The 27,738-nt window shown below is 33.5% G+C and overlaps 1 protein-coding gene and 1 long non-coding RNA gene across 12 annotated transcripts in view; one reads left to right on the top strand and one right to left on the bottom strand.

Annotated features, from left to right (window-relative positions):
- Nucleotides 1-27,738, bottom strand: part of KANSL1L (KAT8 regulatory NSL complex subunit 1 like) — a 130,808-nt gene that overhangs the window by 36,689 nt on the left and 66,381 nt on the right. For 8 of the 11 annotated variants that reach the window (XR_012024689.1, XM_072812607.1, XM_072812617.1 and 5 more), the window contains one exon: nucleotides 21,611-21,815. Coding sequence is in view for 10 of the 11 variants with exons in the window: in XM_072812607.1 (XP_072668708.1) it covers nucleotides 21,611-21,815 (205 nt within the window). In the remaining variant the exon portion in view is untranslated. The remainder of the gene's footprint in view (nucleotides 1-21,610; nucleotides 21,816-27,738) is intronic. The other 3 variants (XM_072812615.1, XM_072812616.1, XM_072812614.1) reach the window with 2 other exon arrangements.
- The window catches only part of LOC140625335 (uncharacterized), a 70,285-nt gene that overhangs the window by 7,329 nt on the left and 35,218 nt on the right, over nucleotides 1-27,738 (top strand). The window contains exons 3-5 of the long non-coding RNA XR_012024690.1: nucleotides 10,415-10,579; nucleotides 23,456-23,548; nucleotides 23,936-24,030. This is a non-coding gene — a long non-coding RNA (uncharacterized lncRNA). The remainder of the gene's footprint in view (nucleotides 1-10,414; nucleotides 10,580-23,455; nucleotides 23,549-23,935; nucleotides 24,031-27,738) is intronic.

The following is a 27,738-nucleotide window of genomic DNA, read 5'->3' as shown; positions in this document are numbered from 1 at the left end:
TTAGCAGAAATTTTACTGCAGACCAGAAGGTGTGATATACTTAACAGTGCTGAAAGAAAAAAAAAAAAAAAACCCAAAATACAAAAACATACAACCAAGAATACTTTACCTGGCAAAACTATCATTCAGAAGTAAAGAAGAAATAAAGAGAACAATAAAGGAAAAAAGAAGGACTACAAAAACAACCTGAAAACAACAAAATAACAGTAAGTGCATAGATATCAATAAATACTTTAAATTGAAATGGATTAACTCTTCCAAAGAAAAAGGATAGGGGGTGTCTGGACAGCTCAGTCAGTTAAATGTCTGCCTTCAGCTCAGGTCACGATCCCGGAATCCTGGGATCAAGCCCCCATCGGGCTCCCTGTTCAATAGAGGAGCCTGCTTCTCTCTCTCCTCTTTGCCCCCCTCACACTCATGCTCTCTCTCTTGCATGTTCCTTCTATTTCAAATAAATAAATAAAATCTTTAAAAAAAAAAAAAGACACAGGGTAACTGGATGGATCAACAATAAAAAAAAAGACCCATCTATTACTGCCTATAAAAGATACATTTTAGACTTAAAGACACATACAGACTGAAAGTAAGGGGATGGAAAAAATATTCCACCCAAATTAAAATGAAAAGAAAGCTGGGGTAGCAATACTTCTATTACATCAACTAGATTTTAAAACAAAGATTATAAAAAGAGACAAAGAAGGGCATTACATAATGACAAAGGGATCAATCCAAAAATAGGAGATGAGAATTATAAATATGTATGCACCCAACACAGGAGCACCTAAATATATAGGGAGAATACAAACATAAATTAGGGGAGAAACTGACAGTAATACAATAATAGTAGGAGACTTTAACACCATCCTTACATAGATGGAATGGATAGATCATCAAGACAGAAAATCACTATGGAAACTGATCCAAATGGTGTATTAGAGCAGATGGACTCAATACACAAACACATATACACACACAGAACACTGTATCCAAAAACAGCAGAACGTACATTCTTGGGGCATCTGGGTGGCTCAGTCAGTTATGTGTCTGTCTACCTTCAGCTCAGGTCATGATCCCAGACTTCTGGGATCAAGCACCACATCAGGCTCCCTGCTTGGTGGAGACTCTGCTTCTCCCTCTCCCTCTCTCTCTGTGCCCACTAACTCTCTCAAATAAACACATTAAATCTCAAAAGAAAATAAAACCATACATTCAATTACATATGGAACATTCTCCCGGAGAGATCACATGTTATACCACAAAACAGATCTCAATACACTTAAGAATAAAATCATATCAAGCATCTTTTCCATAACAATGGTATGAAAACAGAAATCAATTACACACAAAAAAAAAAACCTAGGAAAAAAAACACAAACACATTGGGGCTAAACAACATTCTAATAAACAACCAATAGGTCAACAAAGAAATAAAAAATAAAGTGAAAAAATATCTTGAGACAAGTGAAAACAGAAACACAGTGCTCCAAACTCTAGGATATCTATAAATTTCCCGGAAATTTATAGATTTTGGAAATTTATAGAGATAGAGGGCTACCTCAAGAGAAAAGAAAAATCTCAAAGAAATAATCTAACCTGATACCCAAAGGGATCAGAAAAAGAAAACCAAAGACCAAAGTTCATAGAAAGAAATAAAGATTGGGAGCAGCAATAAATGAAATAAAGACTAAAAACAAACAAAAAAACCCACACAATACAAAAGATCTGTGAAATCAGGATATGTTTCTTTGAAAAGATAAAATTGATAAACTTTAGCTAGACTCATCAAGAAGAGAGAGGACTCAAAATCAGAAATGAGAGAGAAGTTACAACTAACAGTAGACAAAAGATTGTAAGAGACTATTATAAACAATTATGCCAACAAATTGTGCCAACAAACTGGACAGCGTAGAAGGAATGGAAAAACCCCTAGAAACATACAATCTTCCCAGACTAATCAGAAAGAAATAGAAAATCTGAACATATCAATTATTACTAATGAAATTGAATCAGTAATCAAGAAACTTCCAACAAACAAAATCTCTGGACCAGAAAGCTTCATAGATGAATTGTACCAAACAGTATCTATCCTTCTCAAAGTACTCCAAAAAACTGAAGAGGAAAGAATGCTTCCAAATTCATTCTGTGAGGCCAGCATTACCCTGATACCAAAACCAGACAAAAACACTACCAAAAAATTGCAGGACAATATCCCTGATAAACACAGTTACAAAAAGTCTCAACAAAAATATTAGCAAACCAAATTCAACAATACATTAAAAGGATTATAAATCATGTCCAAGTGGGATTAATTCCAGGGATGAAAGGGTGGTTCAATATCCACAAATCAATGTGATTTGCCACAATCACAATATTAAAGATCATATGACCACCTAAATAGATGAAGAAAAACCCCTGACAAAATTCAACATCCATTTAGGATAAAAATACTCAACAAAGTAGGTATAGAAGCAATATACCTCAACATAATAAAGACCAAATATGACAAACCCACAGCTAAAATCATATTCAACCACGAAAAGCTGAAAGCGTTTCCTCGAAGATCAGGAAAAGACAGGGATGCCCACTCTTGCTATTTTTATCCAACACAGTTTTGGAAGTCCTAGCCACAGCAGTCACACAAAAACAAGAAATAAAAGACATTCAAACTGGCAATAAAGAAGTAAAACTACTATTATTCTGCCATCATGCTGATTACATTAACACTTTATATATAAAACTCTAAAGAGTCCATCAAGAACTATTAGAATAAATGAATTCTCAGAAAAGTTGCAGGATACAAAATTAGTTACAGATTTCTCTGTACTGTTGTGTTTCTAAACTATGAGAACTATCAGAAAGAGAAATTAAGAATATAATCCCATTTACAATTCCATCAAGAAGAATAAACTACCTAAGAATAAATTTAACTAAAGAGGTGAAAGACCTGTATTCTGAAAACTATAAAACAACAATGAAAGAAAGTGAAGATGATAGAAATAAATCTAAAGATACACCAGATTCATAGGAAAAAATTACTATTTTAAAGTGTACATATTATTAACAGTAATCTAAAAATTCAGTGCAATCCCTGTCAAAATACCAATAGAACTGGAACAAATAATCCTAAAATTTGTGCAGAAAGACAAAACCCCCAAAAGCCAAAGCAATCATGAGAAAGAACAAAGCTTGGCGGTATCATGCATGCAGATATTAAATGATACTAAAAATCTGTAGAATCAAAACAGTATAGTACTGGCACAAAAAACAGACATATAGATCAATGGAATAGAATAGAGGGCTCAAACCACAATTGTATGATCAATTAATCTATGACAAAGCAACAACATACAATATAGAAAAAAGTCTCTTCAGTAAGTGGTATTGGAACAACTGAATGGGTACATGAATAAGAATGAAAACTTTCTTACACCACATACAAAAGTAGCTCAAGATAGGTTAAAGACTTACATGTAAAGTCTGAAACCATAAGACACTTATAAGAAAACACAGACAATAAATAATAAGACATTGGTATTAGCAATGTTATTTTTAGATCTGTCTCTTCAGGCAAGGGCAACGAAAACACAAATAAACAAGTGGGCGTACGTCACACTAAAAAGCTTTGGCACAGCAAAGAAAAAATGATCAACAAAATGAAAAGGCAGTCTACCAAATGGGAGAAAATATCTGCAAATGATATATCTGATAAGGTGTTAATATCCAAAATATATAAAGAACTCAAACAACTCAACTCCCAAAAAAAAAAAAAAATTCCCAAATAATCTGTTTAAAAAATGGGCAGAGGACCCAAATAGACATTTTTCCAAAGAAGACATATCATCAGAGAAATGCATAATCCTAATAATCAGAGAAATGCAAATCAAAATCAAAATGAGATATATCACTTCACACCAATTAGAATGGCTACTATAAAAAGGCCAATATGTAACAAGTGTTGGCCAGGATGTGGAGAAAAGGGAACCCGCATGCACTGATGGTGGGAATGTAAATTGGTACAGAAACTATGAAAGATAGTACACAGGTTCCTAAAATATTAAAAAATAGAAATACTATACAATCCAGCAATTCCACTTCTGGGTATTTACCCAAAGAAAATACTAATTTGGGAAGATAAGCACCCACTAGGTTCATTATATCATTATTTACAATAGCCAAGATATGGAAGTAACCGAAGCATACATCAATAGATAAGTGGATAAAGATGTTGTATACACACACACACATGAATATTACTCAGTCATAAAAAAAGAACAAAATCTTGCCATTTGCAATAACATGGGCAGACCTAAAGGGTATTATGCTAAATGAAATTAGGTCAGACAGAGGAAAACAAATACCATATGATTTCACTTACATGTGGAATCTAAAAAAACAAATGAATGTTAAACAGAAACAGACTCATAAATACAGAGAACAAACTGGTAGTTGCCAGAGGGGAGAGAGACTAGAGAATGAATAAAATAATTGAAGAGTATTTAGAGGTAGAAACTTTTAGTCAAAAAATAAATAAGTCATGAGGACATGAAGTACAGTATGTAGTCAATAATACTGTAATGTCTTTGTATGGTGACAGTAACTGATCATTTTGTAATGTATATAAATGTCAAAGCACTATGTTGTACACCTGAAACTAATTAATACTGTATTCCAACTATACCACAGTAAAAATTAATTAATTAGTTAACAGGAAAAAATTCCAATTGTCTTTTGGTAGAACTGAAAAGCCAATCTTCAAATTCATATGGAAATGCAAGGGGTCCTGAATAGCCAAAGCATTCTTGAAAAAAACAAGAAGAATGAAGTTGCAGGAATCACATTTCTTAATTACAAAACTTAGTATAATTTTACATTAATCAAAACGTTATGGTACTGTTATACAGATAGACATATTGACCAACAGAACAGAACTGAGAGTCTATAACTAAATCTATACTCTGACGACAAATTGACTTCAACAGAGATGTTAGGACCATCCAATGCAGAAAAAACAGTCTCATTAACGATGCTGAGGCACCTGAGTGGCTCAGTTGGTTAAGCGTCTGCCTTTTGGTCGGGTCAAGATACCAGGGTCCTGGAATGGAGCCCAGAGTCCAACTTCCTGTTCAGCAGGAAATCTGTTTCTCCCTCTCCCTCAGCCCTTCTCCCCACTCTCATGTGCATGCACCCTCTCTCTCAAATAAATAAAATCTTTAAAAACAAACAAGCAAACCAAAAACTCCTACAATGCTGGAACAATTGGAGATCCACAATTGGGAAGCAAAAAAATTAAGCTGGACTCTTATCTAACACCATATACAAAATTTAATTCAAAATGGGTCAATGACCTAAATATCAGAACTTAAAATCATTAAATATCTTAGAAGAACACACAGGGGTAAATCTTCATTACTTTGGGTTAGGCAATGGAGTCTTAGATATAAAAAAAGAAAAGCATGAAAAACAAAATAAATAATAGATAAATTGGACTTCATTAAAATTAAAAAGTGTGGATCAAAGACAATATCAAGAAAATAAAAAGAGAACCTACAAATGGGAGAAAATAAAGGAGAATATAACAAATCATATTTCTGATAAGGGTCTAGTATCCAGATTAGATAAAGGACTCTTAAACCTCAACAACAAAAAAACAACACAATTAAAACATGGGTGAAGAACAGAGTTTTCACCAAAGAAGATATATAATTGGCCAACAAGCACATGAAAATATGCTCAGCATCATTAATCATTAGGGAAATGCAAATTTGCAAATTGAAACCATGATGAGGTACTACATCACACTCACTAGGACCTGAAGAATGAAAAGGAAGGAAAAGAAAAGAAAAAAGAAAAGAACAAGTATTGTTGAGAAATAACAAGTATAGAAGATTTAGGAACCTCATACACTGTTGGTGGGAATGTTCAGCTGTTGCAGAAAACAGGTTGGTGGTTCTTCAAAAAGTTAAACACAGTTACCATACATCCCTGCAATTCCAGTATTAGGTGTATCTCTCCAAAACTGAAAACACATATTCAAACAAAAGTGCATGTTCAGACATGTTCATAACAGCTCTATCCGCAACAGCCAAAACATGAAACAACCCAATGTCCATCAATAGATGAAATAATTAACAAACTGTGGTATATACATACAATGAAGTTTTATCAGCCATAAAAGAATGAAGTACCAATTCTGCAATCTGGATGAGACTCATAAACATTATATTACAAGAAGAAAGATACAAAAGATCATGTGTTGTATGATTACATTTATAGGAAATATTCAGAATAGATAAATCCATAAAGAGAGATTGGTGGTTGCCAGGGACTAAGGATATAGGGTAATAGGGAGAAATTGGTTAATGAATACGAGATTTCAGCCTGGAGTAATGAAAATTTTTTGGAACTAGATAGAGGTGGTGATAGTACATTGTATTTGTACTAAATGCCACTGAATTATTCACTTCAAAATCGTTACTTGAATGCAATGTAGATTTCACCTCATAAATTATTTTTAATGCAAACTGATAGGTATGAAATAATGAAATTGAAAATAATGAATTGCATCATTGTTTGCAAAAGCAAACACGGTAAGTAACCCAAATGTTTGTCAACAGCAGACTGGCTAAATATATTACAGTATACCCATACACTGGAATACCATAAAAAAAGAGTAAGGAAATTCCAAACAAACTTATGTGTAAAGGTCTCTAAGATGTCCTGTTTACTAAGGGAAAAAAGGAAGGTATAGAACAGTTAATATAATATAGTCCTACCTCTGTTAAAATGTGGGGGCAAATTATACACATAGATATATTCACCCACATGTGTATACAAATAGATGGAAAGATACAGTAGAAGCTAGTAACACTGGTTAACCTTGTTGAGAGGTAGGTAGGTATAAGCAGAATAGGGAGGGAGAGAGATTTAATCTTTACCTTTTCAAACTTTTTATCTTGAATCATATGTATTAATTATTTAAACAGTTACTTTTTTGGAAGTCTCTAGCAAGTGTTAAGCTTTTAAAATGATTACATATAATACAAAAAGAAAGTTATTTAAAACTTAAGTGTAAATGAAATAATTATAAAATAATCATAAATAATTCTTAAATAGATCGAGCAATAGAACACTGCCTACACTCTAAAGGTAGCTCTTAATTGTAAACTTTTTTTCCATCAGCGGTAGCCACTATCTTAATTTATAATCCACTCACTTCTTTTTCTTTATACTTTTACTTTTTTGCAACCAAAAACAGTACTGATTTAATTTTTACCTGTTTTTAACTTAATATAAATGGAGTTCATCCATGTTGTTGCATTTTTCATTATATGAATATATCAAAATTATTCATCAAGTCTATTATTGATGGACCACTGGATTGTTTACAGTTTGTACCTATTACAAATAATGCTACCCCGAACCCTACCATATGTGTTCTGCTGATGCACAAAATCATACACTGTTCTAGAATATCTTTCTAGAAGTGTAATCTTAAATTATATGTTTATCTTCAACATAATTAGAAAAAAACAAATTCTTTTTTATCAAGTGCTTGTACCAATTATTTTAATTTAAAAACGTTCCCAATCTAGTCGGTATAAAGTAGTATCTCACTGTGTTAATCTTCATTTTTTTCAAATTATCAGCAAAGTGGCTGCTTTTTTTATATTTCTTAAGTTTCTTTTATGAAGTGGCATGTTCAACTCTTTTGCACATTTTTAACTGGTTGACAATTCTTTTAGTAATTCTTCATATTGTTTTACCTAAGTCTACTTTTACCTAAGCAATAAACTAATTTATTTCCTAATGTTAAACCAAACATGCATTCCTGGCATAAAGCCAACTTTGTCAAGATGTCATTAATATATTGCTGAATTGTTAGGATTTTATTTGGAATTTCTGCATCTCTGTTCAGAACAGAGATCAGCCTAAAATTTTCCTTTTCTTACTGTCATTGTATATAAAGAGTATACTAGACTCAATTTCTTTTCTGAGTTTGCATAAGTTTGGAACTATATTTTCCTGATTATTCAGTAGCATCTGATGTTTAGTAAACTCATCTTAATCTCAAATTTTCTTGTGAGAAGAATTTTAATTTTATGGATTCAACTTCTTTAATGATTAGAAATTATTCAGGCTTTCTGTTTCTTTATTCACCTTTGATATGCTACATATTTTTAAGAACTTTTATCAATTTTATATTATTGTTCAAATTTAAGGACATAAGGTTACCCTGTTTTTCTCTATGGTTATTTTTATAAAGATGTGTATTTTAAGCAGGACATGCTGACACTCTGTGTATAATTTATTAGAATTCTATTTTTAAGGAAGAAAGGTAAACTTGACATTGCATAAGCAAGAAGCTAGAAGATATATACAGAACTCAGAAAGAACCATCTTGGCTTAAAAAGCTGAAAAATGACTAAAGTATATCAGCAGCAGTATTGATATAACTGGTAGAGCACAGTAGCATTAGCAGTAGAATCATAGCAGAATGCCTAAAAGTCAAATTAAAATAGTCTTTCTTAAAACCAGGAGAAAACTTTAGAAGACTTGTGTATCTTTTTCTTCTGAAGATATTCAGAGTTCTAACTTACATTATTGAAACTCTAGGTATCTGTTATTTATTAGATAATTTAAATATTTTAACCTTTTAAGGACTCAGTTGTGGTCATGAAAAGGACTGTGGTGCTCACTTCGGCAGCACATATACTAAAACATGAAAAGGACAGTGTATTTTTAATTTCAAAGAGATCTGCAGGAGGACTGGTTACACCTCCATATTATTCATTTATATAGTCCTTCTAGAGGAAAGGCAAGAAGAGAGTAATAATGCAGCCTAGGAATAATAACAATGTGTATTGCGGGCCAAAAAAATCCACACCTTTAATGAAATAATCAACAAAATGTTGCATTCTTTAGAAATGTTTTAAGTGGTTAAAAAAATTGTGCAAATTAAGTTTTGGATTCTTTTGCCAAAAATTTTATGAAAGTGAACAAAGCTACTATAAGATTTAACATTTAAACAGATGTTTCTAGATAAATTTTATTAAGCAGTGTGCAAACTAGCACTGGCTCAGTTTCCTTAATATTATTAAGACACATTATTCCCATTTGCTAAGCAATTCCTGAATTCTATATGCAAAGTTATCTATAAACAAAAAAACAATGCATTAATTTATATATTACCTTCTTTTAAAATATATATTACTTTCTAAGTGATATAGAAAGTCTGTCAGTCATTGGAACATGTTAATGTTGATATAATAACAACTTAGTACAGAAATGGCAAATACTATAGCATGTCTGCTACTATTCTTTCTCTCATTTGTGGCAAACATTAAAAATTAGTATAGCATTCCCTTCCCCAAGCCCAGGCATCAAACTCTTAAATGGCACTTTAGATAGCCAATAGTCACTACCAATCAATTGCAGTAGGCAGGAGAGAAATGAGGAGTATTTGCTTTTCTTTGGTGGCTTAAAAGAATACATACACCACATAAAGAAGAAGGAGCAATAAAGAAAAAAGATAATCAAGGACCACACAAGTTTAAAGCAAATGATTTCAGGTTAGCTTATTTGTGTTCTGAAAGATAGGTTTCATTCACCCACTTCACAATGGAGTTTATGGAATTATGAATCAGATGACACTAAGTTGAAAGACAGATTTGACTCATGTTCTACTGCTACTTAAGCCCTGATATAAGTGTTATTATGTGATTTGCCATTTTACAGGTGTTATTACATAACTTGGCATTTTACAAAAAGGACTCAGCAATACCATAATTCGTTGTGCCTCTTCTTCCACTCCTCTTTGAAATTTTTCTTTATCATATCAAGTCAGTTAAGAACAGCCATTTCTCCTCTGAAATGTTTTTTTTTTATATGTTACATTCCACTTTTATAACCTTAAATCTGGACTTCGGTAACAGCCTCTTAATCTGTTTCTCCAAACCTTTCCCAGAGTAGATTGTCTTGTCTAAAGGCACCAAGTCAATCTTTCAAAAATAACACCTTACTCATTTTACTTCCCCACACCACAATCATCACTGATTCCCCAATGTTGTCATGATCATTGAATATCATCATCCACATGTGATGAGGAGTTACATGGCAGGCATTGAGCTAAGTACCTTTCAAATGTGTTATCTTATGTAATATCAACACAAATATAAAAGGTAACCCTAATTTTTTTCCCCTTCCTTCACTGCTTGATTCAGTTGATGTCTTAATTTGAGGTTACTCACTGCCCAAAGGTAGACCTCAAGTGGAAGATTGCTTAATGGTCACAAATTCCCCCTATTTCCTATATGTATATATGCCCCTTTGCTGCAATTCTGTCTTCAAAGTGAAGTCTATTTCTCCATCTCCTTGAATCTGGGCTAGCCATGTGTCTTTCTTTGCTTCACCACAGAATGCAGTGATGATGATGTTACTGAGACCTAGGACCTAGGCCTCAAGAGACTTCTGGCTTCCTCTTTGTCATCTTGGAACACTGTCCTGAAGTGCCACATAAGGAAGCCATCTAGCTAGTGCAGAGGACTGAATCTCCTCAGGCAAAGCCAGCACTACCTGCCAGGTGAGTAGGTGAGGCTAGCTTCTTCCAGCTCAACTGATCCCCCAGCTGAATATAGCCACATGAAAGTAGCCCTATGTTTATGGGTAAAGAAGACAAGGCAGTGACTGATTTAGGCAATACTACGTACTATTATTACGAAGTTGAACTAAGATTTCAATCCAAACAATATGTCTTCCAGAACCCATACCTAGGTATGGTTCTACTACTAAAACGTGTTACTTCCACACAGGAAATAATTTTTAAACTTTTTAGAATTTGATAAGTTCCAGATGTATCTACAATTACATAAAGCATAATTTCTCAAAGAAATAATGTCATATATTCTATATATCTCTGAGTCAACCCATAAAAGTCCCTGGAGTACAGAACTGTTACAGCAGGGTGAGATAATCCTCAACCAAAATGCTTCCACTGTCTAGAGCAGATGCTCCAAGAAGTGGAGCTCAAGTCAGTGTGGCACAGAAAAGGAAGAGTTGGCCTTCCAGCAGAATAAGAATACATTCAAGCCCTTGAGACATCTCCTCTTAATTTAATCAGACACCTTCTGTACCATGAAATTAACTTATTTTCTGTTTCAAAGTCATTATTTGTTACCTGAATTCAGATTTTTCTTCTTCCTGCCCTTAATATAGAAGAGAATATTATATCTCAATTTGCCTAAATTTGTCTCGTGTTGCAATTTAATTTAGGCATATGTGTCTTATTGCTCCAACGGGAATTTAAATTCCTAGAATACCTTGTCCTTATTTTCCTTTAAAGTTCTTAAATTTGCTCACAAAAATAGCCTGCATACACATAAAATTTACAAACCTAATCATTCCACATTTTAAAAAGTAAAAGAAAACTTGAAAATTGAATTTTTATTATATATACCTTAACCTATATAACATAATTATTTTTAGCATAATTATTTTATTAAGCCATCCACCTTATGATTTAATAATATATAAAAATAACAAAGATGAGAATCTACTATCAAATACCAAGAAACACTACTGCATAAATTTGCCTTGAGAGATATGTAAAAGAACACAGAAGAACAGAGTTCATAATAGGATTAGTTCTAAGGGGTTAATATCCAAAATACATTAAAAACCCATACAACATATATATATATATATATATATATATATATATACACACACACACACACACACACATATATAAATGTATATATGTATATATATATATATGTATGTATAAAAATGAACTCAGTAACAACAAAGATGGATCTAGAGAATAAATGCTAAGCAAACCAAGCCAGAGAAAGAGAAATACCATATGATTTTGCTCATGTGGAATTTAAGAAACAAAACAAAAGAAAAAAGAAAAGAGACAGACCATAAAACAGACTCTTAACTATAGAGAACAAACAGATGGTTACCAGAGGCGAGGTGGGTGGGGGGTGGGTGAAATAGGTAAAGGGGTTAAGAATACACTTACGATGAGCACTGAGTAATATATGGGGCTGCTGAATCACTGTATGGTACACCTGAAACTAATAGAACACTGTATGTTTACTACACTGAAATTAAAAACTTTTTAAAAATGAATATAGGGACCTGAATAGGCATTTTTCCAAAGAAGACACTCAGATGGCCAACAGACACATGAAAAGATATTCACCATCAATAATCATTAGGGAAATGCAAATCAAAACCCAAATGAGTTATTACCTCGTATCAATTAGAATGGCTAGTATAAAAAAGATAATATGTAACAAGTGTTACAGGATGTGGAGAAAAGGGAACCCTTATGCACTGTTGGCGAGAATGTAAATTGCTACAGCTACTATGAAAAACAGTATGGAGGTTTCTCAAAAAAATTAAAAATAGAAATACCATACAACCCAGTAATTCTACTTTCCTAGTATTTACCTGAAGAAAACAAAAATACTAACTCAAAAATATATACGCACCCCTATATTTATTGCAGCATTATTTATAATACCCAAAGCGTGGAAACTACCTAAGTGTCTATTGATAGGGTGAATGGATAAAGATAAAGGTATGTATATGCATATTGAACATCACTCAGTCAGAAAAATATAATGAAATCTTGCCATCTGCAACAACATGGATGGACGTAGAGAGTATCATGCTAAGTGAAATAAGTCAGTGAGAGACACATACCATATGATTTCACTTGTATGGAGAATTTAAAAAACAAATGAAAAGCAAAAAACAAAAATGACTCATAAACTGATGATGGGAGTGGATGAGAGTGGGGAGAATGAGCAAAATATGTTAAGGGATAGAGATAGATACACAGACAAAATATAGGAATAGTTCTTCCTTATTCATAAGGGTTATATTTATTCTTAATTATAAATCCTACCTCAATTTGTAAACATGTTAGGCCTAATACAGCTATTATAAGTATATATGAAATGGCTCTTATTTTACATGCTAAAATTTATGAAAAATGAAAAAATTCTCCTGCTCATAATAATTTCCCAACCAGCATATCATAGTCCATATGTGACTATTTTATATTCAATTCACTACTTCTGTAGGACTTCTCAAAATGCAAATAGCATTCTTTAGAGTGACAGTAACATTGATAGTTTACCAGAGATTATCAGGGTCACCTAGAGACAACACAGGTTAGTTATATTTGCAAAGAGGGAAAGAGGGAAAAAAAAGTTAGGAAACCCTAAAGAACACTATGGGTAAGCACCAAACATCAAGGGAATGGGAGACACTATGAGCAGGGGAAGAGGGATGATAAAAGACAAGTAGGGGCCCTAAAATAAAATTTCTTGTATTTGAAAATTTTGTCCATATAATATATTGGTATTAATAGTACAGTGATTTATAATTTGTACCCAGGAACTACAAGTGTTAATGGGGAAGAAATAATCACCACCACTACCAGCCTCCAATATGGAGAAGGGTGGTTGGGAGCTTAACCAAATAAAACTTTGGGCTTTTCAACCACCTCCTTTCCCTATTCCCAGGTAAACCATCTCCACTTTTATCAGTTTCATATAAAGCAACCTTTAATCTAACCAACTGAATAAATTTCTCAGTATATTCTTGTTCACTTATTTTTATTAGCTAAAATCTAACAATATAAAAAAATCACTACATTAACTTAGAATTATTGGGATGCCTGGGTGGTTCAGTTGGTTAAGCATCTGACTCTTGATTCTGGCCCAGGTCATGATCGCATGGTCATGAGATCAAGCCTCTGCACTCAGCGGGCAGTCTGCTTGGGATTCTCTCTCTCAGCGCCTCCCCTACTCGCAGACTCTCTCTCTTTTTCAAATAAAGAAATCTTTAAAAAAAATAAAATAGAATTATTGTTATTAGCTTTCTATATACTATCTGTGCCCAATTTCCTACAAGCTGTTTCTATAAAAAACTGAATCCAGAAATCTAACCTTGGATGCCAGAGCCTCTGTCCTTTTGTCCCAGTGAGATAAAGAACTCCCCTGCTGGGAGTTTATCAGCTTCTCCTGTTCACCTAAGGATAGACACTAATAGGGTAGGGCTGAGGTTGCAGGGTGATTGATACTCTTATCAAGAAGGAACTTAAAGCTTGTGGTCACATTTACATTTTAAGACTTATACTAGAATATTATTCTAGGAAACATTTATATCTTATCAATGCCTGCCAATGCATTTTCCTGAATCTGAAGATATTTCTATACTTTGGGTAGATCAAGCAACTTATATCAAGCATGAAAAGGAGCAGATTCTCCAAGGATAAACTAGAGTCTTGTAGTAAGGAGTAAGATTAGACAGGAAAATATGTGATTCAGCTAGAAGAGAAAGAAAACCAAAAAAATTTAAAAAGCTTTAGAAACTACATGGATTTTAACAATTGTTGCTATGGGCTGAGATTTCACAGGAAGGAGGAACTTCGCTGAAGGTCATGGAAGAAGCAGTGTTAAGACCCAGCATGAACATTTAAAATAAGATTACAAAGTTATACTTCCATTTATTTAAATAATGCTAAATACGTGTATCTTTTCATTCCATGTGGCACTTCAGTTTCCCCATATAAGATGGGATATATTAAATAAGAAATAAATATAAAGCATTTATAAGTTAAAACAATGCCTTGCACATGATAATCAATAAATATTAGCTGTAATTATTTGACATTCTTATTAGAGACAGGTATTGTGAAAAGGGCAAAATAAAGAAAAATGCAAACTAATTTATGCTTTTTATTAATTTTGTCCAGCAAAGGGATCATAACCTCTGCAAACAAGAATTCTAAATAACCATTGCAATACTTACACCTTTATTTCTTTCATGCTTATTGCTTTGGTAGAACAAGTAGTGTAACAGTTGCCTGCAGAAATGTGGAGGATAAAAGGGGTACATAGTGAACTCACAGAACTGGCTAAGGAAGTTCTTAGGCAGAGCATTCTTAAAGTACCAACTGGTTTCATTTAATTGCTTATGATAAATTATGGATGGAATAGGATGAGCTCAAAATGGAGCGGTTAGGTTTTTCAGACAGAATTTAGAAGAAATACAGAGCCAAGACTTGCTGGCTTAAAAAATAAGATTGTTTCCCATTTTTGGCCACTTCAGAGAGCAAAAAGCGTTGTTTGTGCCCTGTTTAAGAATGACTATACCAGGACACATGGGCGGCTCAGTCGGTTAAGTAACCAGCTCTTGATTTTGACTTCGGTTATGATCTCAAAGTCATGGCATTGAGCCCTGCATCCTGCATCGGGCTCCGAGCTCACAGGCCTATCCTAAATCCAAAATCATCTTATCTCAAGATCTTTAACTTAATTACATCTACCAAATAAATGCCACCATATTAGTTTGCTGGGTCTGCCATAACAAAGTGCTACAACCAAGTGGTTTAAACAACAGACTTACTGTTTCATATTCCTAAAGGCCAGAAGTCAGATCAAGGTGTCAGTAAAATTGGTTTCTTTTGGGGACTAAAAGGAATAATCTGTTCCACGCCCCTACCCTAGCTGGTTTTTTTTTTTTTTTTTTCTGCCAATCTTTGGCATTCCCTGGTTAATTCAAAAAGAACTCTGATCCCAGTCTTCACCTTTACATGATGCTCACCCTATGTACAATGCATCTATTTCTGAATTTTCCTTTTTATAAGGACATCAGTCACATTGAATTAGGGCTCATTCTAATTACCTCATCTTAACTAATTACATCTGCAACACCCTATTTCCAAATAAGCTCACATTCTGAAATTCTAGGAATTAGCACTTGAATATATGAATTCAGATGGACACGATTCAATCCAGAACAGTCAGATTCATAGGTACCAGGAGTTAGGGCATGAACATATCATTTGTGGGAGGTACATGATTATGCCCACTACAGTTTTCTTCTTCCAACACTTTGAATATTTCATTCTATTCTCTTTGTGTTTACATGGTTTCTGATGAGAAGTCAGCTGTGATTCCTACACTTGTTCTTTGATAGGCCAGATATTTTTTTTCTGCCTTTCTTTAAAATTTTCTATCCTTGGTTTTTTGCAGTTTGAATACATTATGCCCAGGCATTTCACTTTTTTGTTTGTTTTGGGGTGGGGAATTCTTACTGCTTAAGTTTTCTAGATACGTGGTTTAGTGCCTGTTATTAAAACTTTAGAAAATTCTCATGTATTATTACTTCAAATATTCTTTCTGCTCTGTTCTTCTTCTTCCTGGTATTCTAATTATACATCTGATAGACCTTCTGAAATTACACTCAAATTCTTGGATGTATTACTCTGTTTTTTATTCATTTTTCTCTTTGCATTTCAGTTTGTGAAGTTTTGATTTGACTTACCCAAGTTTGCTGAATATTTCCTCAGCCATGTCTAGTCTACCGATGAGGCTATGAAAGGCATGCTTCATTTAGGATACGGTGTTTCTGATTTCAGCATCTACTTTAGATTCTTAAAAGTTTACAACTCTTTGCTTACATTACCCATTTATTCTTCATGTTTTCTATTTAATCTATTAAAGACTTTAACATATTAAGTATAGTTATTTAAGAGAATTTCAACATCTTTGTCATATTTGAACCTGGTTCTGATGGTTTCCTGGTCTCTTCAGAGTTTGACATAAACTTGTAATCTTTTATTAAAAGCTATATATGATGTATCAGGTAACAGGATATGAGGTAAACTTTTTTTTTTTTTTTTTAAGTAATCTCTACACCCAACCAGAGATCAAGAGCCACATGCTCCTCTGACTGAGCTAGACAGGCATCCTGAGGTAAAGAGAATTTTATTGTGAGGTATTAGGTAATCTGGCTAAGAGTGGGCTGTGTATGTCTGCTATAATTGTAGGTGCCAGAGGCCTCAAAATTCCTCTAGTGCCTTTGTTTTCAGCTCCCCTGTTGACTTTTAATTTCTTTAAGCACTATTCCTCAGGGACAGCCTATGCTGTGCAGCTGCAACCTACTGTCATAGTACCAGAATTTTGGTGTGGTGGTAAAGCAGGGGGAAAGGAGGCACCTGGTTGGTTCAGTCAGTAGAGACTGCAACTCTTGATCTCAGGATCATGAGTTCATGCCCCACAGTGGGCACGGAGCCTACTTAAGAAAAGAAAAATGAAATGAAATGAAAGGAAAGGAAAGGAAAGGAAAGGAAAGGAAAGGAAAGGAAAGGAAAGGAAAGGAAAGGAAAGGAAAGGAAAGGAAGCATGCTTACTACAGTAGCATAATCTACTATAATCTTAGGACTAAATCTTAGTCATAGACTTGAACAAATGTTTCTTATTTTCCACCCTCATTGCCCATTAGATGAGACAGAAAGGCTATAGGAGGTGGCAGTGAGAAAAATGCTTTTCTCCCAGGTAAACTAAGACTTTACTAAATTATTTTTCCTGAAAGAAAAAGTTGTGTTACAATTTCTTGGCTCATCTCATAAAAGCTATCCCCTCCCCTTCCATGCCACAGGCACTGAGGATCTTCACTGTAAGAACCTGGAAGTGGGGTGTGTAGAAATAAAGTCCATGAAAGTGTGGAAGGACTTTTAGGACTATGGTCCCCAGGAGTTTTTCACTCTCAAGCTAGTCCATACTTTGTCTCAAGTAATTCATCAAAATAACCAGTTAACTGTTTCTAACAATTAGTTTATGGTGGCTGTGGCTTCTGCTCCAGGTAAGCACATCTTGGCTGTGGCTCTTGGAAACTGCTTTACTCTCCACATTTCAGGGTGGCAGTTTGTCCTGTAACCTCAATTCTTTGAAGGGTCCATGAAAACGCACTGATTTTCAGTTTGTTCACCTTTTTCTTGTTGTAAGAGTAGAAGGGATGACTTCCAGTTTCTTTGTGTGTTGGAACTGAAACCAGAAGTCTTGCTAATGTCTTTACTTGTATGATGATTTTTTTTTTCCTGGCAATTTATACATGTACTTGTTGCAATGAGTATGATGATCAACCATTTACTATATGCTACATTGTAGCAAGAACTTCCATCTCTCCATTCCCTTTATATATATAAGCTTTTCTCAGCCAGTACTCTGCTAGAGAGTTAAGTTATAGAAAATAATTTAAATCATTATTTTCTCAATTCTACCAAGGATGCTACTTAACTAGTACCATTCTACATGCATAGGAGTTAATTTATTACATAAAATGGATGTGTTAGGGGCACCTAAGTGGCACAGTAGGTTAAGTATCTGACTCTTGGTTTCAGCTCAGGTGTGATCTCAGGGTTGTGAGATCAAGCCCTGTGTTAGGCTCTGCAGTCAGTCCAGAGTCTGCTTAAAACTTTCTCCTTCCCCCTACTCTGCCCCTCCCTAACCCTGCACTCTCTCTCTATGTCTAAGATAATAAATCTTTAAAAAGAAATAAGTAAATAAAATGATGCCTTAGCCACTTTACTCGTAATGTTTCAATGTGTACTTCCTAAAATAAGGATATTTTCTTACATAATGGCAAAACAGTTATCACATTTAGGATTTAATATTGATACAATACTTTTATATAATCTACCACCAATAGTACAGTTTTCTCAATTGTCCTAAGTATTTCCCCTCCCCCCTAAAAGAATTCTGGTCTGGTTCAAATATTCATTTAATTGTCATGTATCTTTTTAAAGTCTCTTTCAATCTTCCTCAGTCTTTTTTGATCTTCATGACACTGACCTTTTTTTTTTTAAGATTATAGGCCACTGTTTCTTAATAATGTGTTGCTGATTTTGGCTATGTCTGCTATTTCCTTACAATTAAATTCAGGCCATGCATCCCTGGCCAAAATACTGCACAGTGAAACTCTATCTTTCTCATAGGCCATGTTAGTTTTGATCACCCATTGATGTTTCTTTCTCAGTCTTTACCATGAATCACTGCAGTAATTCTATAGTGCTCACTCCATATTTATGAATCAGCATTCTACTATATGGAAAAGTTCTCCCTTTCTCCTTATCTATCAATCAATTTAACTATTAGCAGCATGAACTCATGGTTTCCTATTTTTTTCAATGGTTCATTACTGTCCTTAGTTATTTGTTTCTCAAACTTCTAGGTGCTTTTGACATGCCCCTGCCCCATCTCTCTCTTTTTTTCTTTTTTTTTTTTTTTTGTATTTTTTGTAACACTTCCTTGCTTTCTGGTAACATGAGATGTTCCAAGCTCATCTTATACTCTCTCTTCCCCACATCTGGAGATCAGCCATTTCTCCAAAGATCTCTATTTCCTTTCAGCAGAGAATGGTATTAGAAAACAAGAATGAGTGCCATATGTAATCACTGCTGTCAGGGTAAGTACGAGTCATATCCAATTTGTAACTATTATCCATAGGTGGCTATTTAAATCAAAATTAACAAAATAGAAAGTTCAGTCCTCTAGTTGCATTAGCCACATGTCATGTGCTGAATAGCTACATGTATTTTGTTACTATCATATTGGATAGCACAAGTATCTATGGAACATTTCCATCATTACAAGAAAATTCTATTAGGCATTACTTAGTGTTATAGACCCTTTCACAAAGCAAATTGAGGACACACGCACACACTTATAAGTTCTTACTCTCCATTACCTTTTAAATATCTTCCCATATTTACTACATTAATTCTTTCATACATTAAACAATTACTTATTAAGCATATACTATTGGGACACAGTTACTGTTCAAAGCTCTGTATGTTCAAATATAAATAGTCCCTGTTCCTAAAAACTTACAATGTAAGTTGACAGAAGACAGAAAAATAAATGATTATGACAAAGTAATGGGTTATTTTTATAATAAGGTTTATATTAATATCCCATAGTGGAGATGTTAAGGAAGGCTTCCTGAAAGAAAGGATATTTAGGTTTAGAAAGGTAACTGGGTACTAAATATCCTGGCAATTTGGGGGAGAAGTTGGGGGGTAGGTGCATCTGTTATTTTCCATCATTTCTTTCCATCTCTATTCCTATTTACCTAAAATTCTTTCTCCAACTCTCCCATAACCTTTCAAAATTCTGTTCATTCCCTCAAAGCCCTTATTTTATGATGCATTTCTTCATACCTCTAACCAGATAAGCCCTTCCCAATCCCCAAATATACTGTCTTAATTGAATTCAAAAACAAAAATTATTTGGTTTATTTTTGTCATTATCAATACAATGGGTAAAAACATGGGGTTTGGAATCAGACTTATTGCTTACTAGCTAGCTGTGTGACCTTGGGCAAGTTACTTAATCTCTCTGCACCTCAATTTCTGATTCTAAAGGGGAGATTAATAACATCTCACAGTCATATTTTAAAATAACAATAAATAATAAAATAATGTACTGAAAATGCTTAGCATAATGACTGGAATATGATAAACTATATGGTCTACTACTAACAATGATCTCACGTTTGTTTCTTCCTTTGTTTGTTGAACAAAGGCTGATCTTTACAATCTCAGGATGTGTAAAAGTATTCTAGCAATACCTAACAAATCCCCTAAATTACTGAAGCAAATTCCAATATTTTAGATAAACAGTTCTATATATAATTATGAAATTACAAAATTAATTTCAAAAATATTAACCTATTGCTTGTAGCATCTTTAAATAAAAATCATTAAACAAAATATGATTCTGCATATAAAAACTAAATAAAAATATTTTCCTATTAGGTTGGTTATGTAAAATTTCTTAAGATTCTGAAACAAACTTAAATTTTAAAAAAATGTTTTCAAGTTGGAAAACATAGTAATAATCTGAACTGCTTAAGTGGTAAAAATCAACCTATTAATGAAAACTAATTTGTCAGAATCCACATTTCTATTTAAAATTGAAGCCATTAAAATCAAATTTAAAATTGATTTCTAATGGAACAAAGCACCCTGACTTTTATACTAATATATTTTAAATAGTTTATATAGTAATAGTCAGAAACAATATTAAATGGTAGCATAAAGAAGAATTTCTTTCCTTCGCCATTTTATTTAAAAATATAATAGGAAAAAAGCATGTCATATAACAAAAACTGGAGGTAACTTATCTTACCCTTTATCATAGTTTGTTGAGATATTCATTGAAAGATGTACATTTAACATTCTGCTAACAGAATGAAAAATACACTTTTCAAAATGCATGGTTTTAATGAAGTACATTTTAACTGTAAAAAGTGTAAGCATGGATATATAAAATTGCATTGTTTATATTACAGAAAAGGGAAAAGGAAAAGTCATGCTGCTCACCAGGATTAATACCAAACCTAAAAAAAGACAGCAATGCTATTTCTTACAAAATAAGTGGCAGCTATGCAGATTATCTTTACTTTTTTCTTTACTAACCAAAAGACAAATATGTAGTACACTTTTTTCCCTTATTATCCCTACCAGTAAAATCTTAAAATCACCATATGTAATTTTCCTTCAAGTTAGTTTAAGCATACAATGCATTTTAAAAAATAGAGATGTGAGAAGTTTAATACACTGCAATGTTAACAAAATTATTAAATTCCATTTATATATTATCAATATCTATATCATGTATAAACTATATATTTAAGCTTTCTAGACGTAATTACTCTAAATAATCACGTACAATCCATATCCTCTTGTATGTGAAATACATTGATGACAAAATCTTTGTTCATGTTTTCCCATAGGCAGCCTTACCTGTGGAGTCCAATAAAAAGTAGGGCTCAATCGGTACAGTTTTCGTTTGTGGAAACTCTGAAGTGGCCTTGTTCGAGCTGCTGTACTCATGATAGTCAAGGATGGAGATTTCAATCTTGTCCTGTCTTTTCTCCTTTTCTTATTGTGCTTCTGGTTAAGTAACCAGCTACTGGAGGAAGAGAGCTCATCTAAATTCTCTGAAGCACTGAAATGCCATGAAATAATTGGGGAGTGGAGGGAATAAAACAAAACAAACAAACAAACAAAAAAAGACAAAGAAAACTAAATGTAAATTGTCTTGATCTACTATGACAGAAGAGTAATAATTTTAGCCAATTTTGTGGTAACAATTGGCAAAAGAATTGGTATTAACAGGGAATTAGATATTCAAATTGTAAAAATAATTTCTACTTCTATTTTCTCCTGTAAAACAAATATCCCATAGGTTATAAATGCTCACATGAGTTCGCTGGTACAATGTACATGTTCATTGTATATCAATAATTCATGCATGTTGTACAGTGTTATAACTATTTATATTCTTTTTTTGCATATGGGTGAGATTATATAAAATTATAGGTTTACAAAAGGCTAAAATCCCATACTATATCATTAGCTGCTCTGAAATAAACATGACATACCATCTCAGTGAATTCTGAAACAAAGACATAATCCTACTATGTTTTAGGAATATTTTTAAACTTCTGATGATATAGAAGCCACAACTATAAAATAATGAAATAGACCACACAAAGTACACATAAAAATAAGTACATTAATGTCAACATTATATTAATTTTTAAACATTATTTTTAAATATTTTTTAAAAATCAGAATATCAGGAGAAAGTTAATGCCCAGTGCCACATAAATTTCATTTATACCAGTATATTATATGTAAAATAATTAAGTTTTTCAGGTACTACACTGTATCGATTTCAACCTTACTTATATTAACAAAAGCTAGTCACTTTAGTATTCTAATATCAATACGTGAATCTGCCATACTTTGTACTGCTAATCAACAAGGAAGTTCTAAATATGTTATTTGGCTTAAGTAGAATTGGTGTTTAACAGTAATTATAAGACATTGTTTTTCCATAGCAGTATCTTTAGTTTTGAATCATATTTATGGCTGCTATAAAATATTCTGCTAGCTTGTAGAGAAAACAAATAATTTAAGAGAATAAATATGGAATTTGGTGACTATCATACATTCAACAAATACTTGAGTATGACTGGCTAGACCAGTACAGGGAAAATGAGGTGATGATAATTATTTCACTTTAGTCTTCAGAGAGCCCTAGTCAACAACATCATAAGTACCAGTTAGTAAGCGTTCTAAAGATCTGACAAAGGTTTAAGAGATAACACTACTCACAAATTAACAGGTCCAATCTCATATCCTGATGTTATTTTCTGTAACAAGTATATCAGCGGTAAGTAACATTCTGCTCTTGAGAAACAGCCATGGAGTTGGGCTATCATGCCAAGGGCGAGCAGAAGGCACAGGTGATAGGCAACAAATTAGGCACTAGGTAAGGCAGGTGACTGGCAGAGAAGTAAGCCAGGTGGTTGATATAAAAAATTAAGTCAGGATGCTAGGATTCAGGAAGGTAAGAGTAGATCCAGTACAAAAAGAGGTTCTTCTGGCAAGTCAGAAATACCTTTAGGCAGATATATTGGTTCCTTAAAAGGGACATTGCTTCCATAGTGTCTAGAGAAAATGAAAAGCTTTTTTTTTTTTTTTTTTTTTTTTTAATTCCAGGAGCCTGAAGCGCAGTTAACTCAGCCCTCTATTTACAATTCTTTAGTTGTTAATGAGCCCTTATCCCCATCCCCACAGGAGAGTTAGCCCTAAAGAAGGCAAGCCACCATCTCTACTGATGGACAGCATACAGCTTTTACACTGGCTAGAGGTTTACAGGTTGGGTTAAAGGTAAGTAGAAAACATGTCACTTTGTTCAGGGAACACTATATTTTCAAGTTTCTAAGGTGATGGACACATTATCATTGAGAAAAAAAAATTTTAAAAAAACTTGAATATGTTCGCAGCTGCAATTCTTTTTTAATGACTTCTGACAGACACACTCTAGCTATTAAGGATCCTTGTAAAGTGTTATCAAAATTTATCATTCTCGAATAAATGGGGAAATGTACTGAAATTCAAAGATGTGAACTCTGTTTATTTCATACCTAATCAATGTATAAAGCACATTATTCTCACCAAAGCTCATTTGGTAGATAAACCACTTTTAAAAATAACTGATGAGGTTATTATAAAGAATTATTACAAATCACTGACAAATTCACTTATTTTCCCCAGTGTTCTACACTAAAGAGACAATAAATCAATCAACTTCAATGAAAAGCAGAAAAAGAGAAAAATGAGGGAACTTGGAAGACAACAACTCTGTTCACGTAACTATAACTTACAGCTTTTTCCTCAGGAGATATGATATAATCTAGTAATTAAGCATTAAGGAAAACAAGAACTTAAATAAAACACCATCAGCACATGATATTCTTTTAAAAAAAAAAAGCTATAATAATAATAATAGGAAGAGGAGGAGAAAACCCAAGAGGAAAAATAATATTTCAATAAGAGAAGATTTAGTGTTCACATCAAGTTGTAGGTACACCCCGGCAATCCCAGAAACTGAGGATGCAATAGATCACTACCAAGTACTGTCCTGTTATAAAGGCAACAATCAGTAAGTACCAATATATAATTATCACTGAACTTCTGAAATTGCAATCTTACAAGTGGGATAGTACCAGAAGAGGTGATGAATTATACTTTTGCACATTTCCAATTGGAAACTTTTGCTCAAAGAAAAAAAAAAAAAAACCTGAAAGGATACATCTTTTGTGAGGTATAGGCACAAAGCATAATTTGGCTTTAAAATGAATTAAATAATTGAAGAGAAGGGGGAACTGAGGGTGGATTTACATCTTTCTCCATTTCCACTGTCACTGCCCTAATCCAAGCTTTTTTTTATTCAGGAATAAATACTCGAATAGCCTCTAACTAGTCTTCTTCATCTAAACTTTTCCCCCTTTCAGTCCCTTCTATACCAGTCTATTGGGTAAACAAATCTTATCCTTTCATGCCCCTTCCTCCCATTCCTACACTGCTTAACATCTCTCAAAGTCTTCCCATTGCTCTGGAGAAAAAGACTTCAAGTTTAAAAGGCATGGACTAGCCTGGCACCTGCCATCGCACTCCTCCCTGTTACTTGAATTCTAGCCACACCACCTCCTTTCATTTCAAATAAATCATACTCTCTACTGTATAAGACCTATCATATGTTATCTCTGCTTTACAGAACTTTCTCACATTCTCCTTCAACTACATAATCTCTAATAATCATTTGGCTCTCAGTTCAAAAGTCAGCTTCTCAGGGAAGTCTTTCAGTCCTTGGTTCATCTCTCCAATGACTAGGTCACATCCCCTTTTGAGCTTTGATAAGCACTGTTCATGTGTCCTTTGTAGCATTTTTCATAGTGATAATTTTACATTTGAGTGATTATCTGATTAACTGATGTCTTACTTTCTAGACTATAAGTAGTGCAGGTACTGTGTCTGTTTTGTTTAACCCTGTATCAAGAAGTTCCTGATATTGTACCTTGCATACAGCAGATATTCAATAAATACTTGATGAGTAGAGGAATATATACGTATACATTGTCAGGTTTATCATTCCACCTCTGTGCTTTGTATAATGCTTGTATAACACACACTACCCCTACATAATTAATTTAGTGAATGAGTAAACATTGAACGTTTTAACCTAGAGCCAAAAGAGGATCTAAACAGAAGGCTATAAAAGATATAGGCTAAGAAAGATAAGATACATACTGACATGGCCTTGCATTTCATTCTGAATCTCTAACTGATTTACAAAAGGTAGTTTTTGGTAGTAAGATATGATATATTTTATTTTATTGTATAGTCAAGTATGTCCATCATAAATTTAGAAGAATAAGCAGATAAGAACTATAAGATGTTGATTTGTAAAAAGGGTATCAATCAAGTCTAAACACTTCTAATGTGCAGAGTGCAAAACAACTGAGAGCTTTATCTAATAATCAAAGTTCTGAGCTTACATTTTGTTAACATTATCTACTTTCTCTAATAGTTATTTAATGACTTTCTGAAATCACTGTTTTTCTATTACAATCCTAGAAAATTCTGGCAGTTAAGATTATTTATAGATATCAGAAAGCATTCATTTTGCTTGTACAGAGTATGAGTGGAAAACTTCAAGTGAATTTTTTTACAGTATATGCCTATACTTTGATTACTATAGGAACCAAAAGCCCAAAAGTGAGTCAATCATTTTTTACCAGATATTCTAATGTAAATCGCTACCAAAATCCATTCCTGCAAACATTATGTACTTATAATAAATAAAACAATTTAAAAATATGGGCATATGAGGGCATTGATTAGCTAGCTTTCTGATATTATCTTGGTGGCAGTATTGATGACAGAGGATGTACAGTAACAGTCTAATTTTTATCTTTCTTTTCATTTTTTTCCTACAAACCCACTGAAAGACACTGTAGAATTTTCATAGTAAATTTCTCAAGTATTTAATAACCTTTGCCTAAGCCAAATTATGTTCGTAGAAGGCCTGGAATAATTGGAATATTATAATAAACTCATAATGCTCTACTCAAATATTTTTAGTAAATAAGAAACTTCTGAGCCTGGTTATAAATTCAGAATGCCAGAACCATAAAAGCATAGAAAAGACTTCATGGGGTGACTTTTATCTTTTATTCTCAAGAAAGAGCAGAGAATATTTAACAGAGAATTTTAAAATACTGTTTAAGGACAGTAGTTGTCAGTATTCTTCCCATATTCACCCATTCTCATATTGAATACACTTTTAAAAAAGTAGAGGGGTGCCTGGTCACTCAGTTGGTTAAGTGTCAGACTTGATATCAGCTCGAGTTCAAGCCCCATGTTGGGATCCACGCTGGGCATAGAGCCTACTTTAAAAAATAAAATAAAAAATACAAAAAGTACAAATCAATAATGAAGAGAATTAGAATGTGCATTCTCAAAAAGATTATTATAGCCCCACCTCCCGGCCCCCAGTTCCCCATACACTCAAGTACAAAATACCCACACCCACTGTCCTGAGTTCAATAGTGTCCTCATAAAATCTTCATCCACCAAGAACCTCACAATGTGACCTTATTTGGAAATACAGTCTGCAGATGTAATTAGGTAAAATGAGGTCATTCAGGATTAAAATGGATTCTAAATCCAATCACTGATGTTCTCATAAAAAGAGACAAAGAGACAAAGAGGAGACCCACCCAGGGAATAATGCCATGTGGATAAAGAGGTAGAGATTAGAGAGCTGGGCTACAAGCCAAAGAATGCCAAGGACTGCCAGCAAACACTAGAAGCTAGGAAAAGGCAAGAAAGGATTTTTCCCTAGAACCTTCATAGACAGCAGGGCCCTAACACATCGATTTTTAAAGTCTAGCCTATATAACTGTCAAAGAGTAAATATCTGTTATCATAAGCCACACAGTTAGTAGTGGTTTGTTACAACAAACCTAGGCAACTAATATATCCATAAAACTGCACACCTAAAAATCACTGTTTTTGCATGATTGGTAATCTCTATTTCAAGTCTCTGCTTTTTATCAGTTGGAATTTTTTGATGAATTCAACCTTCTCCAAACTTTCCCTGATGTCAAGCATCTTGCTAATAGTTGAATTTACTATCTTGTTTTCCCTTGATAGTGTTTGGAGAAATGAATGCATCACATGCTCATCTTTCTTCTTTTTTATTTTTTTTTTAAGTAAACTCTACCCCAGTGCGGGGCTGGACCTCACATCCCCAGATCAAGAGTCAGTTGCTCTACTGACTGAACCTGCCAGATCCCCCCAAAATCTTGGGAATTCTTAAAGCTGTGAATATGTGAATTCACTTGACTATCCTTTCTATATGTCAAAGTTTTCTATAATAAAAGATAGAGAGGAAAAGAGACAGACTATTATTGTAATGAGTGCTGTTATTTTTCCTCTGGCTCTTAACTTCATGTGGTACTTTTTTTTTTTTTTTTTTTTTTTTTTAACATAATCTCTACACCCAACATGGG

Source organism: Canis lupus, chromosome 36, assembly GCF_048164855.1.
Source record: "Canis lupus baileyi chromosome 36, mCanLup2.hap1, whole genome shotgun sequence".
Taxonomy (NCBI): domain Eukaryota; kingdom Metazoa; phylum Chordata; class Mammalia; order Carnivora; family Canidae; genus Canis; species Canis lupus.
This window is presented reverse-complemented; position numbering and strand designations above follow the sequence as displayed.